Below are 15096 nucleotides of genomic sequence, written 5' to 3' on the forward strand. Positions count from 1 at the left end.
AGTTATTTGTAAAAAGGTCTGAAGTGTGTGGACCACTTGTTTGTAACCGGCTGATAACCTCCAGGTTATCTCTGTTTCTTTGTTACATAAGGATAAATCTGAGGCGCACATGTCCTAATCTCCTCACCAGAGGATGAGCACACTCAATCCCTGACTCAACTCCACCTCATCCTCCAATATTATTTACAAGCTCCTGACCAGCATGACCAGACTCCAGCAGCTCTGAACTCGTCAGAGACACAACAAAAGTGTCGGAGGAAAACACTTCACATGAATTTAATTTTCTCCCAAAGCCACGGAGGATGATGTAAAGTGTGCTCGGATCAGGAAGTAGGTCATGGAGGGTCGTAACGCTTTCAGGATGATTCATGGTTGTTTTTTTGGCTCCGAGTAGAGGAGAATTCAAATCTGCTCTTTTCTCTAAACGACACAAAAGCAGCTCCGAGAGCTCTTCTTAAAAGGATGATTTCATCATGTGAAGAGTAACATGGAAAGTAGTGCACAGAGCTTGTTGTCATCTTGTGTGTTTCCAGTCGAGATTATATTTGCAGACGAATACAACATGACCCAAATATAGCAAAAACAGATGATTAAAAATACATATCGGCCAAAATATAAATAGCTCTCAAAGACAGTGACTTGTTTTGAGTTGAACAACAGGGCGCCAGAAGCCTAGTGGTTAGTGTCCAGAGGATGGTCCTCCCAGGTTTGAATCCGACATTAGGCTCCTTTCCCGGATGTCACTCCCAACTCTCTCTCTCTCTCTCTCTCCTCATATCTGACTGTTTGCACAGTCCTTTCCCTAGATTCAAGTGGTGTTGTAGTCCAGATGACAATAACTGAGACGTACCTGAATCCAGAATGCTACGAGACCGAGACATTTAGGGATCGACATCGAGACAAGACCAAGCCCAAGGCGTGTCGCTCATTCAAAGCGTAACACCGGGAAGGTTGCAGACATTTATTGTTGTTATTTGTTCTTTTAGAAAGAGGGCTGTGTTCATTTAAATCACATCAATGACTTTGAAAAATAGCCTTCCTTGACTTGATTTAAAATCCAGAGTCCGGCCAGTCTGAGTCCGAGACGGGGCCGAGTAGAAACGCTTTCGATTCCGAGACCTTCAAAAAGTGGTCTTGAGAACAAGACTGATGTTAAATACGAAAACACTGAATTAAGGCATAAAAGGCCCCAAAATGAACCTTTAAAGAATGCATTGAATAACCGGGACACAGACAACCCTCAAACACCCCTGACTGAAACATACAAATAATCGAGCCAGAACAATTGGTCAAACAATAAGAGGGACAGTAAAAGTCAGTCAGTTTTTGAGCCAATAATAAAAATAATAATAAAAAAAGTCAAATATTTGTTAATATTAGTATCTGCTTTTCTTTCATTTATATATCCCCGAAACATCTCTATTGTCTGGATGTTTACTTTCAGCCTTAAAAGCCTCAAAGACTTTGCAAAGTTGAAAATGGGCCTTTTCTTTTTATTTTTTACATCGAATAAATTCAATTATTAATTTATTTACAACACTAATTATCTGCAGACTAATCTCATAATGAAAATAATTGTAGTATAAACCAACACTCAAACAAATACAGGTTAAAACTGAGCATAACCAGAGACAATCCGAGTGATTGTATGAGAAGAAACAGAGTTTAACAGTGCAGACGCAGGATAAAAGATTTCACACAGTCACCCCTGTCCTTACCTGAATGGGCTCCTGAGTCAGCCTCATTGGTCCAACACATTCTTCTGTCGAGGAAACCTGCAAAGACACACGAGGCTACAAGTCACCAACACATGAAAAACAAACAAACATCGAACATGAACAAGCGTGAAACGCGTCTCACCATTTTACCGTTGATGTCCAGAAGCATACTGGCATGTTGCTCATTTACATTCACAATATGTCTCTCTAATTCACGAACAGGTGCCGCACTGGAACAAGAACTGACTCTGAAAAGTTTGGAGTCAAAACAGAGACAGCCTCCTTAAACAACAATCGCATTGTTTCTCTCCACGCTGACGACTCGTCTATTTACAGCAGGAGCGAGTGGAGCCGTCCACTGCAAACATGCTGAGCAGGTATTAGCAGGCAGGCGCAGGTTTACTCTCGTAATCCTCCTGCAGGAGCATCCCGACCTGAGCTCTATATATATATATATATGTGTGTGTGTGTGTGCATGTGTGTGTGCATGTGTGTGTGTGCAGGCTTATACCCCCCCCCCCCCCCCCCTGCGTCACTCCAGTGTGAATAAGCAACTCAGCTACATGTGCATCCTTCCAGCAGATGCATGCACACACATGCTTACACCACACAATGAATCAGCTACGCAGCATACGTGTCATGTTTGGGAATTAACCACACGGTGTTACGAGTCACATGACTCATTTCTTTTTCTAATTGGAAGATTTATAAGAACGTGTGGTTTTCAATGTTCACAAACACACACTCATCACCGACAGAGGAGTGGTATCCACAACAACAGAGAGGAAGGATGAGAAGAGACGGCTGTCTGGGATTTGTCTTAATTCTGCTGGACTTCGAGGGGCCGCACAGAAACAGCCGTGTGACTAAAGCGCTGAGGTGGACAGGAGACGCTGACTCAGACTCACAGCCGACTTATTTGTCAGTGATTATCGGGCTGGAAGGTGGACACACTTCAACCCGCATGCTCACAACTCAAAAACGCCACACTGGAAGAAATCGGCTCAATTTGGGAAAACATTTTTTTTTTTAAAGTGCAGCATTAGTCAGACTTACAAGTTAAAGCAGAAAACAGTCGTAGTCTGTTATCAGTTTTAGAAAAAAGTCACGGTGGGATGAAGCTAGAAAGAAACTAATTCATGAAGACTGACTTCAGGTTTTTTAAAAAGCTTTGAATCATTTCTCCAGCACATTAAAAAGTTTTAAATGGTAGAACGTGTTTATTGCACGTTGCTAACTTCTGACCGCCTGAGTTCGGATCAGAACAGATTTTACTGCCAGTTGCACAATGTACAGGAGAGTACAGGTCCATTAGAACAAACACAAATCCTCTCGAGTTCACCACGCTGAGTACCAGCTCTCCTCTATCCACTGTCCGTTCTCTAAATAATGAAAAACCCCAAATTAACTTGAAAAAAATAAAAATAAAAATCAGCTCTGCACAAACAGAACCATGGTGCTCCGAGTCGTCCCGTCCCGACACACACAGATTCACCTGCTGGTCTCGTCTAATTATTTTCCACCATGGAGTCAGGTGATAGAGGAGCCTGAGCTGGAAGAGGTCACGCTTAGTGTTATGTGTTTCTACCTGTGTTTTCTTCACGCGTGCACACGTGTCCTCCTGGGGGAAAACAAAGTGTTGTATTGTAATTGTCTCCATGAAGATTTGAGACGACAGGAAACTCTAAAGAAATCCCCTCGACTTGTACTGCGGCCTTGAACAACGTTTTTATGTTGTCTTTCACAACTTTTTACTGTTCTAAAAAAAATCATTTCTTATATTTGACGTATTTATTTATTTCACTGCTTTAATATCTTTCTGGTGTTGTTCTTATGTTCCTTAGTGAGGCACTCTGAGCTGCGTGCTTGTGCGTTTGAAAGGTGCTGTATAAATAAAGTTGAGTTAAGTTAAACAATAACTGGACGGAAAACACTTATTTTTTCCGTGACTGTAGCCTCATAATTCAGACGAGTCATCCAGACGTGAAACAGAACAGGAAGTGAAGGCGATGGGATCTACTGCCGAGAACAAGCGAGTTCAGAAAGTGAGACGGAGAAGATGATGGAGCGTGTGTTTGATGAAGCTGTCACAGGACAACATCTTTACTCCAACGCGGTGACTAAATCCTCACGGAAATACAGGAAGGAGGGGAAACATTAAGGAAGATTCAGGATACACTTCATCCTGTTCCGTTCGAGCGACGCTCTGGAGCGATGAGCTACGAGAGAAGTTTAGAGAATATAAATAATAGTCAGATCTGGTAGTTTCTATGATCTTTTTTTAAATATTTATGTCACTCACGATGTATATTTAACTGAACTATTGATGCTTAACATGCTCGTTAGGTTCATCGATAAAGATCAACTTTATTGATCCCCCAATGGTGGAAATTTGGTTGTTGCCGCAGCTCCAAAAAAAACAGGAAGCATCAATAGCAAAAAAAAGTATTTAAAAAAAAAAAAAACCCAGCAATGAGCAAGTTTACATTTATTAAATAAAGGACGAAAAAAAACAATAAAATAAATAATATTAGTAGGCATGATGAATGAAAGGTAGGTGTGAATGTGAGTGTGGCTCTGCTGGGATCGGCTCCGGCTCCACGTGACCCTGAACAGAAAAGGTAGGATAGATAACGGACAGATTTAACAGGACTGCGGTTTGTAAGGACGCCAAATATCCCAAAATGATATTTACCTTCTAGTCACTGTCCGTCTTGTCTGTTTAACCACAGGCAGGGTCTTTGTGTCTCCCCCCTCCTCTCACCCACATGTGGAAATCCTCCTTTTCTTACATCTTCAACCAAGTCTAAACTTCATCAAGCTTCCTGAGTCCTTTCAGCTCTTTTGTTTCTGTGAACGTCTTTGGAAGGTCGGCTCTGAATACATAAACCTCTCCACGCTGCTTTGGGCCCAGTGCAGGTACATCATGTCATCACATGTGTATATACAGCACACACGCTGTTATGATACAGATTAAACAAAGCTTTCATTCTGCAGGCCAGCACTGACGTGTGCTTGCACATTAAAAAGAGCGGTTTAGTCTTCGGCGTGACAGAACGTTTCATTTTTTCGAAGGTGTTTACGACGATGTTCGACTGACGACTTTGTTTACGTTATCGCCAGAGAACAGAAAGAGCCGTTTAAGCCAGCGTTCGGAATCGTTGAAAGTCGACAGGTTTCTCATCGAGACCTGATCTGATTCTAGTTTCACATTTCGACTGGAGAAATGACATCAGCTTTTTGAGCTCAGCGGTAGAAGTCAGTCAGCCAGTGCATAAAAAAAGCTCATTTTGCTTATTGTGATGTTATATCTGAAGCGTTACATTGGTCACTAAATAATAATCAAACTGTGTTTAATCCGATTGTGAACATTTTACAAAATTGAACAAAAGCCTTCTTTTTTTTTCTTTTTCTTTTTTTACTTTTGAACGAAAACAACCGACAACTCTGACTCACACTTTATCCCGAGTTTCTCCGTTACGTTAAAGTGAGCTCACTCAAGAAGGCAGCAGGATACAATGAGGAGGATTGACCTCGAGAGAGCGGCGTAGGGATTTGTTCCCTCTGACCTTAAAGAGTATGCCGGCAACAATGATTCAATCGTTGCATTACAACGTTCATCTCTACGTCATTCTGATTTACAACACGTAACGTTGACGTAAATACAAAAAAACAAATATTGAACATTTCATTCGCTAAGTTGGTGCCTTATATTTATGTGCTCACGCTTAATACATTTGTTGTTGCGGCTGTTGTTTTTTTAAATGCACATCTTTGCACAGTATTTTGAAGATTTTGTAAATCTGTACTTTTATTTTTATCCTTTATATTTGTGTAAATATATTTAAAATCTTTTCACTGTTAGTTTACACCGTGGCTCAGAGAGAAACTTTTTTTTTTTTTTCTGTCTGTATCTCCAGAACGTGTTGAAAAATTGACAATAAAGATGACTTTGACGAAAGGAAAATATTCTCATTTTAGTGCGGTGTAGCAGATCGTTGCTTCGTCCAACAGCTGTAACACCTCCTGCTGTGAGGTGCATGTGTGAACAGCCAGATCTGGAGGATTTCAGAGGCCGTCCTCCTGACATTCTTGAGAAATGTTCAAGAGTAAAAATGTGAAAGCAGCTTAATTGAATGAAAACAAAACGCATGCACACATTTTTTTTTTTTAAAACGTCTTTTTGGGCACAGTTGAGATGTGCTGATTCTTGGCTGGAAATACGTCTTAAAATGATTCTTCATATCCCAATTATTTGTTATATTGTACTCCAGCTGTGATATTTTTGGGTATTTCATGTTGGGGGTAACGATGTAAACGTGGATTTCACATGGTCAGACTGGAGCTGCACAGCGCAGGGTGAAAGGCAGAAGGCTGAGCTTTCAGCTTTTCAAGGCTCCAGCTATTACAGCTTGTCTTTGAGATCATTTTAAACACAGCGTGCCATAATCAGTGTGGCCTTCAAAACTCTTCTGATCCTTCGTCTGAGGTCATGCTTTATCTCGTTCCAATCCACGCTACAAAGTGTTTTGATATATTTCACACATTCTCAGATAAAAACCCAGCTTTCATCGTCTCATATTACTCATCGTTTTTTGACAGCAGTCCTTGGAGCTTCATGTGAGTCCCGTCCTCGCACACAACCGAGTCTGCACACTCACCCCTCACACTTCTCTCCACAGGATGAGGTCAGGTTAACTCTCATGTGAGCAGCTGCTTAACAGCAACCTTCAAATTTGATGCTCATGCCACCAGGAACAGCAAATGTTAGCTAACACTGTTAGCTTGTACAGGCTGATAGTGTGCAGCGAAATCAGGGGGATAAAATCCTCTTTTTAAAATGTTTCTGATTTTAATCACGGCTGGAAACATTATAAACTTTTAGCCTGCTTATTCATCAACACAGACTGAATAATATTTGATTATCTCTTCACTTTTTATTTAGTTTTGTCAGAAGTTTCAACTCTGTGAAACAACTTAGTTCATTGACAAATATCTCCAATATAGTTTGCAAATGTTAGCAAGCTAAAAATGATTTGAACATCCAAAGGCTCTGAGATAATGCAACAATAATCTCTTTAATCAGCACTTAAGTGGTCAAAATGTTGGTGCTAGTGCAGCAAACGTTTCAGTCTTTACATTTTTATCAGTAATACTGACGTGAGTTTCACAGAGCAGATGAAGGCTGCTTTTTAAACTGCAGATAGCGCTAGTCTTAGCATGTACTGATTTGGCCTAAAATGCAGCATCCAGAATAGCGCACAGGATGTCAGACTCTGGAAAAATCTACAGTCCGCATCAGAGCAGTGTCCCTCACGTCATGTTTCCCACAATGCAAAGCTGCAGGGTCAGTGATCCAAATGACGAGCTGCAACAGCCATTGTAACAGGAAATAACCACAATTAGACCAAACCATGCGAAGACACTACTCTCAAAATCGTGAAAATTAAAGTGAATCACTCGTCAGCTATTTTCACAGTGAGCGGATGCCACACAGTGCTGTGGTTTATTTCCCCATCCGAAGACCAGACAGCAGCTTAGCACGGCCTGGTGTACTGCAAAATAACCCCGACTGGCTGGAAGTCATGCTGCTGTTAAACGTAGCATGCAGTACACAGTAAGTCTTTCAATTGCCCAAGCATTTACTTGTGATGTATTTCTGTGTTTGGCTGCTCGTTGTCTGTCTGAAACTCTGTTACTTGTGTTGCTGCTTGTTTTGTCCAGGACACTTGTAAAAAGGATATTTTTAATCTCTTCCTGGTTAAAAAAATAAAATAAAAATGCTATCCTGTTAATAATGTTGTATGAAGTAGATTGTTTCAAAACCAGCCACAGATGGAGACAAAGGGAGACACCTTAGCCAGGTGGAGCTCCTTTGAGTTAACCAACAACAAACCTCAGTTAGCTTAGCTTACAAATTCTGTTCAACAAAACCCTACAGGGTGAGGGGACATACAGAATTATATATATATATATATACACACACACACACACACACACACACACACAATAATCCTACAATTTACAGGCACATATACATGAAAATATGAATGTACAGATCTGCAATATGATTGGATCAAATTCCTGTTTACAATAACATGCTTTTATTTTTAGTCAGACTTGCAGGATTGACTGATCCTCAACCACTGAAGTGCAGCCGTCCCTGACAATACTCGCTCTTACGTAACACATTTCATACCACAAAAAAGCGTGGAAACATGAGTGTGCGCACTAAAAAATTCAGACTATGCTCCATTGAGGTAACTTTCATGTAAACACACACCTACAGGAACTTCTCTGCAAGTAAACAGACGTCTCGCTCCAACTTTTAAACTATTTTCCACTTGAGTGTCTGGATGACATTTTTTGCCTCTCACAACCGGCCTGATGAATCCAATAATGCTGTTCATAAAACTGCTGTGTGGTTGTTTGTATCACCTTCCTCTTCTCTCAACAAACAGGAAAAAGCAGCACAATCTGTCTGATATTCATGAGCGCCTGCTGCAAGATGTGCATCAAACTGTCATTAGGACTGTCAGGAAACTATATATATAATAGACCAAACAAACCTCAATACTGTCCCATGAGAGCCAATTAGCTTGTTTACTTCCTTCCTTTTTACCTTTAAGACTGTTAAAGACACAAACACAATAAAAACAGCTAACTTGTGAAGAGAGGGATGCTTGAATATTTGGATGAACATGAACAGGAATGATGAAGACAGAAAACCAAAACACAATTCAAGACAGATTCATCCACATCGAAACTGATCGAAACCAATCAATCAATCAATCAGTTATGAGAGCAGCACTTCAGCAACAATTGAGCAAAAGTTACAGTGGCAAGAAAAAACTTCTCGTTTGCAGAAAGAACTAATTTACCCAGGATTCATTGCATGTAAGTGGGACAAAAATGTGAAAGCTGGGCTCTTCTTTTTGCGTGCATATTTTGGGGGTCTAACCAGAATCATCTCTTGAATTGAACTCCACCAGACTCCACTGATGGAAAGAGTCATTCTACCTGTAAGACATTTTGTCATGCTGGCCTCCACCTGCATGTAGAATCCAATGTGTTTGGAAAAGAAAGTGTTTTGCAGGTTTGAATGACAGTTTTTGTCGATGGAGTTTGGTGGCTGCAAAGACGGAAATTCTGTGATTGTTTCTGCGCTCACAGAAGCATCTCACTTTATCCTTTCTATTGTCAGACGCTAAGAGGCAATCTAAACCAATCAATGATCACGCATTTTCATGGATTTACTTCGATAGGTTGCTTTTTCTCTGAAAGGTTAAAATTGCAGTAATTTTCGTTTCATTGTTGCTGTTTGAGGACATTTAAATTAAAAACAGGGTCAAATTTAAAAAGGCGGGAGCTAAACACAATAACAAGCGACAGCTTTGTGAAATATGTTCGAATAAGAAGGCTGGAGTGAGATTTCATTTCAAAAACTTATTCGTGTCAGAATCAACATTTTCTCCTCATGAGTTTGTTAAATGAATTCAATTTGATGTTATTCGGCGATCACGTTTTCAGACAGATGTTCAGATGTTCGCCTGACGCTGGATGTAATCAAAACAGCTGTATAGTAACTACAGTTTTCATGAATTAACAAAACTTTAGCAACCAACCAGGAGTGGACACGAGAAGATCTGCAGTTTTTGTAGTTTACTGGATTTATTTGATTGACTTTAAATTTTATTTATAAAGGGACCATGTTCAACACTAACATAAATGCTGCCATTTGATGTATTGCAGCAGAGTTAGCTCAGAGCTAGTCTACAGCTAGCAGCCCCTCGGCCGGTCACAAATAAAACAGTAAAACAATTCTTGCACCCGGAGGTTGGTTTAGATCTGAGATTATTCTCCTTTTAGACCCTATCTGTGTCTCACAGTGTCTTCTGCTCCAACAGGTGGCCGTCACATTTCGTCAGTCTGCTGTTAAAGGAGCACGTGCAGACGCTCTCTGCACAGCCGCGTTCACGTTAGAAGAACTTTGTTCACTAGGATTACTTTGGTAAAGTGTTCGTTTTGTTTTCACAACACACACACCCTGTACTGTTCACATTCACTGGACTTGTGTTCAATGTAAAAGTGGTCAAGAAAGTGCTGAGTCATCGTCTCTGGAGATACTTATAAAGAGTGTCTGTGTGAAGACGCCCTGCAGAAATCTCTGTACAGACGACCAACGTCAGCTCCTTCACATGCCACTGTTCACACTCCTGATGGTAATGACCAGAGGGGTAAACAAATGACTTGTGGATATAAATGTGCGCACACACACACACACACACACACACACACACACACACACACAATCTGTGGCACTCTAAACTAATGACACAAATCTTTAAAAGGTATTAAACGTCAAGACTTAAATATCATTAATGCTTCATGCTGCTAATGAGAAGCTTACTGTAAGACTTTCATCCAATCTAATCATTTCTCCGAGACTATCTTCATCTAAATTAGAGCCAGAGGAGGGGCCATGTTCGCCAGAAATGAGTGAAATGTGAGAAGAAGAGAGCATGGGAGCGGCAGAGCCTCAATAAAAGCTTAGAACGCAGGCCAGAAGTTTACCACAAACACGACATCCCAACAAATAAAGACAGTTTTTTAAAGCAAAGGTCTAAAAACTATAGTGCAACAAAGCCCCGCTGTTCAAATACAAAGATTATAAACACACAGTGTGTGTGTATTTTAGTTTGGAAATCCACTCCACATCTCATCGGGGCCTGAAAAGGGTTAATCTGCTGTGAGGGTCTGATGATCGGATCATCTGCTATGCGACTTCTCAACAAAACACAGCTCTATCCTCTGGGGTTCGATCATAAATATGAAGAAGTAGCTGTTCACATGCTCCCACATGACAACACATGTACACAACTGCACAACTTGGTCTTCACGCAGCTTTCACAAATACTCCATAAGAAAAATCACATAGACAGTCTGTGCTGTTCTCTGTTCTGGTATTTTCCCCTTTAACTGATTAATCTGGTTTATGAAGTTAAGAGCAACTTCCATGTTGATGTGATGATGTGTAAACACAGGGCTTTCATTCAAGAGACGAGAGATTAAATATGAAGTGAGCAAGACCGAACCTCACCAATCATGAACCCTTAGTATAACTGAGTGGAGCTTTATCGTCACAAAACCTAATGTGAGGTGACAAAACATAACGTTCACAAAAAAAGGAACCTAGCAAAACATAACGTAGCGTTCAGAAAAGTAACGTAACAAAAGGTGCCGCAAGCTAACGAAATGTAAGGTTTACCAAAATCGTCAAAACATTACGTAACATAACAAAACGTTATGTGACATAACATAACGTAAGGTAATGTAAAGAAACGTAACATATTTTTTTATTTATTTAGATGGAATAAACAGCTCAATATGTAAAATACGACATCCAAGGGAAGATTTGGAAACATCAAAGATGTTTTACATGAAGTGTGTAACAAGCAAAATGTATCATAATGTTACATAAACTGTAACACAACTTAATACAAACAGTTCAAGACCCTTGTAACGTAAAGTAACGTAAAGTAACGTAAAGTAACGTAATGTGACATAACAACCGGGATTCCTTGGCTTTCGCCACCAGCCTCAAGTGGACACTCAAAGAACTGCAGTTTCTTTCTGGCTCCATTTTTAACCCGGATGTTTTCTATGATGTACACACCACGAAATAGAGCGTAACAAGAACTGGTACCAATTTAAGTGTTTATAATTTTCAAATGTACTTAATATATAAAACTGTAAACAACTGATCACGACTTTATATTAACAATTCTAATATCATATCGGCTTGATGCTGATGTATTTTAAATCCTTACATTTAGGGGCTTCATTAAAAATGTATATCCTTGAGATATAAAACTGAGAGGAACACCTTGTCATGTATCTATTGGATTTACAGCCAACAAAGGCAGATGCACAGATGCATAAACGAGCTCACTATTCTGTTGGCACATCTGTCACATCATGTTGGGAAGTATGGGTGCAGCACAGTAACAGTGCAGGTATCAGATATGACTTGCAACTAAAGAAACGCATTGTCAGCAATTACACTGCTCCAAAAATTAAGAATTGGGGACATTATGCCAAATGGCCCATAGTTTTGTCCTAAATGTGCCCCCCTGTTGTCTAACTAACAGTCGAAACAGAGACTTTACAAAAAAAAACCAGAAGCTGCAGATGTTCAACACTTTTTTCTATGTATGTTGGAAATTAATTATGTTTGGATCGAGGAGGCTGATCGATGCAGTCGTCAGCTATCACAAAACAAGGCTCCGGCCTCCTTAAGTAGACTGACAGACAAAACACACCCGTGCACGTGTCTGTTTCCCTCGCGCTCTGTTTGTGTGTGTGTGTCTGTGCATGCACTTTCACACCGCCTGTCCTCTTCCTCTCTGTCTCTCCTCCGTGTTGTTCTCTGTACCTTAACGCTAGCGTTGCTGGTCTGCGTCTCGGCCTCGATGCGGACGTGCCCCCCGCTGTTCTCCTTCCGATCCCGGTGCGAGTTGTTGCGCGCGTGCTTGCCCTGGTAGGTGATGACGGAGGGGATGGTCTCGGCCGCATCGCTCTTGATGAAGAGCCCGTGTAGCGTGGCCGCGGTGCCCTGAGAGATGGTGGTTGTCTGATGCGGGGAGTTGGATTCGTCCGAGTCTCGGCAGTAGATCACCCCGCTTTGAGAGACGTGGATGCTGGGAGCGCAGCCCATCACCCCGGGAGTCAGATCCCGGATAGGAAACGCGTCGGGGTACCAGCTTCTTGCCGTCCACACAGGCGGATGTTTTCTCCGGGCATCGGCTGCTCTCTCTCTCTCCTCCACACACACACACCTCCGTTTGAGCGCTTTGCTTTGATTATTTAATTCATGCGTCCTCCACAGATCCGAATCTTACATTTCCAGATCATATCGAGGACAAAAGGTGTTCCAGGATATAATCTAATCCTTCCTGATGGCCTGTACCACCCGCCAGACGAATGAATCAAATGAATAAATGGACTAAACCACCTGGCAGCTCTTCATCACCTCTTTCCTCTCATCCTCAGTCCTATAGGCTGTGCTGCATTTAAGGCCCCTGGAGAGTATCTGGATTTATGAAATCTCCCCTGTTTCTCCACTCTCTGCTTGCAGATCATCGGCACCGGTCCATCCCCCTCTCTCTTCCTCTCTCTCTCTCTCTCTCTCTCTCTGTCTCTCTCTCTCTCTGTGTGTGTATCCCCCCCCTCCCCTCTCTGTCTCTCAAACATTATATCACTTCCATCTCTCCATCATGACCCTCAGATTCCCCCAGAGACCTTTTTTTCCCCAGTAACTCCAGGGGTCATCTGAAGCATCACTTTGTAGAGTAATGATTTCAAAGTAATGGAGGTTTGATGAAAAAACACTTGAAGCTATAAATAAGTCTCATCCCTACGCAGATCATGTTTTCTCAAGATTTCTTCAGAAAGATGTGCATGTTTCACTTTAATCAGTCTGTGTGTGAATTTGTTGGTGGTTTTATTTGATTTTTTTTATGGATTATAAAACACAATCTGCAAATAGGGCCGGCAGAGACTGGACTTTCTGCTTCAGAATGATGTGTTTCATACTGATCTTCTATTGAGTCCATCTGAACCTTTTGTTTGAGCTCATGGTATGGTGACCTTTAGAGCAAAACAATAATCATTTTTCCAGTATCGTCAATACAGCTAATAAAGTCATTGGCACTCCTTTCCTTGTCAGATATCTGGAACAGAGAAATTGTGAGGAAAGGAAAGTGGATTTAGTCGAGCTCTGACCCTCTTCTCTCGGATGTGTCTGGTCCGAGGTACGAGCTGCACAGGGCCAAGAGCAGCAGATTCAAACCTTCATATGTTCCTTAATGCTCTTCTTTAATTACTGACTGCACGTTCAAGCAGAACTATGGCACTTTTATTCATGTATACCATTCCAGTGAAACTTTTAACGAACAGTAATGTATTACATCAGCCTGTTTATCTTGTTTGTGTTTTTGTCTCCACTGCAGTAAAAGTAAAATCAAATTTCCTTTCAGGGACAATAAGTTCTGAACTGAACTGAACTGATGACAACTTTAACAAGCCTCTGCAACTTTTTATTGGTAGATCATTTGCAGGCTTAATAAAATGCACGAGTGGAGATAATTGTAACATAAAATGTTCTAAATTCATCTCACAAAGAATCCCTGAAGATTGGTTTTCTTTGCAGGAGGTGTAAGCACTGCTGCCCTCTACAAAACCTTCAAGTTTACATCTTTGAACTGCTTGTTTTCTCTGAACAATGATCAGGCCCTAAAGATATTCAGCTTCCTATCATATGACCAAAAGCAGCTCACGGTTCTCCCAGCTGAGAAGCAGGAACCGGAGACAGAGAAAGTGGAAAATCACTTAAACAAACAGAAATTGATTTGGAAATAAAAAAATACAGACATCATGAATTATTCAGTGCTGCACTCAAATAATGTCATTTTTTACGAGTTGGAGTAAATGCTTTTCATTGGTTGTTTGTAATAAAGGGAAGTCAGTCTGTCTGGACTTGGGTTGAGAACTTGGGGGGTCTGTGTTTTACGTCCCATTGCAGACAAGGTTTGGAAATCTGTCTGGTAGCTGGAGTGGATCCGCTTCACTTTCTGGTCTTTAAACAAAATACCAACCACCCGCCCCCCGCCTTTTTTTTAAGTTGGTGAAGGAATGACCCCCCTACTCTGTCCCTATTGGTTATTACTACTCACTAAAAATGCAAGAATTATCATCACTGGGTTTTTTTTAATAGAGGATGTTTATCCTCTGCTGTATCGGCCACTTAAAAAACATCTGGGGTAAAGTCAGAGCAAACTGACTTCTTAAGGCACCACTGGTTCATACAGACTCTGAATGAACTCTAATGTTTTTATGTGGATCTGCAAATAAGTAAATCATTTGCTACAAAGAAACATAAGAGGTAAAAAGTGCTTCTGTAATAATTTAGTTTTTGGGTATTCTGCACCGTCAGCCTGCAATCTGTGGCAGAATTACTTAAAACTCAAGGTGTCCCTAAACTGAGCAGATTCTATAGGACATGTATGATTTTAGATTACTGACTCCAATGTTTGACTCATTGTTTTCAAAGTGGTAAATTGTATTTTGTCTCTGTGTGTAACTTTGTGGTTTCATTTGGCTGCTGACTGTCTCGGTCACTTCTCCCTTGAATAATACAAAAGGTTTGTTAATCTCAATGGCACCAGTTAAATAATTAAACAAATAAAAATAATCTAAAGTTGTTGCTCATGGGGTTCTGTCTTTGTAATGAAGCCTGACATTTGAACATGCACACAGTAAACTTGTTTCACACTCTAATAGGGAATGTTCTTTGAAATCTTTATTTTATTTGTTAAAT

At 40.8% G+C, this 15096-nt stretch overlaps 1 protein-coding gene across 2 annotated transcripts in view; it reads right to left on the reverse strand.

The window, feature by feature from the left end:
• Positions 1–13289, reverse strand: part of pde8b (phosphodiesterase 8B) — a 37321-nt gene extending 24032 nt beyond the window's left edge. The window contains exons 1-2 of one of the 2 annotated variants that reach the window (XM_079364785.1): positions 12154–13289; positions 1719–1775 (exon numbers count right to left, since the gene is read on the reverse strand). In XM_079364785.1, the coding sequence (XP_079220911.1) occupies positions 1719–1775; positions 12154–12435 (339 nt within the window). In that variant the 5' untranslated portion in view covers positions 12436–13289. Of the gene's footprint in view, positions 1–1718; positions 1776–1860; positions 2186–12153 lie in introns of those variants that run through there. The other variant, XM_079364786.1, reaches the window with a different exon arrangement.
• Between the last annotated feature and the right edge of the window lie 1807 nt (positions 13290–15096).

The sequence above is a fragment of the Symphodus melops genome, assembly GCF_947650265.1.
Source record: "Symphodus melops genome assembly, chromosome: 16".
NCBI classification, from domain to species: domain Eukaryota; kingdom Metazoa; phylum Chordata; class Actinopteri; order Labriformes; family Labridae; genus Symphodus; species Symphodus melops.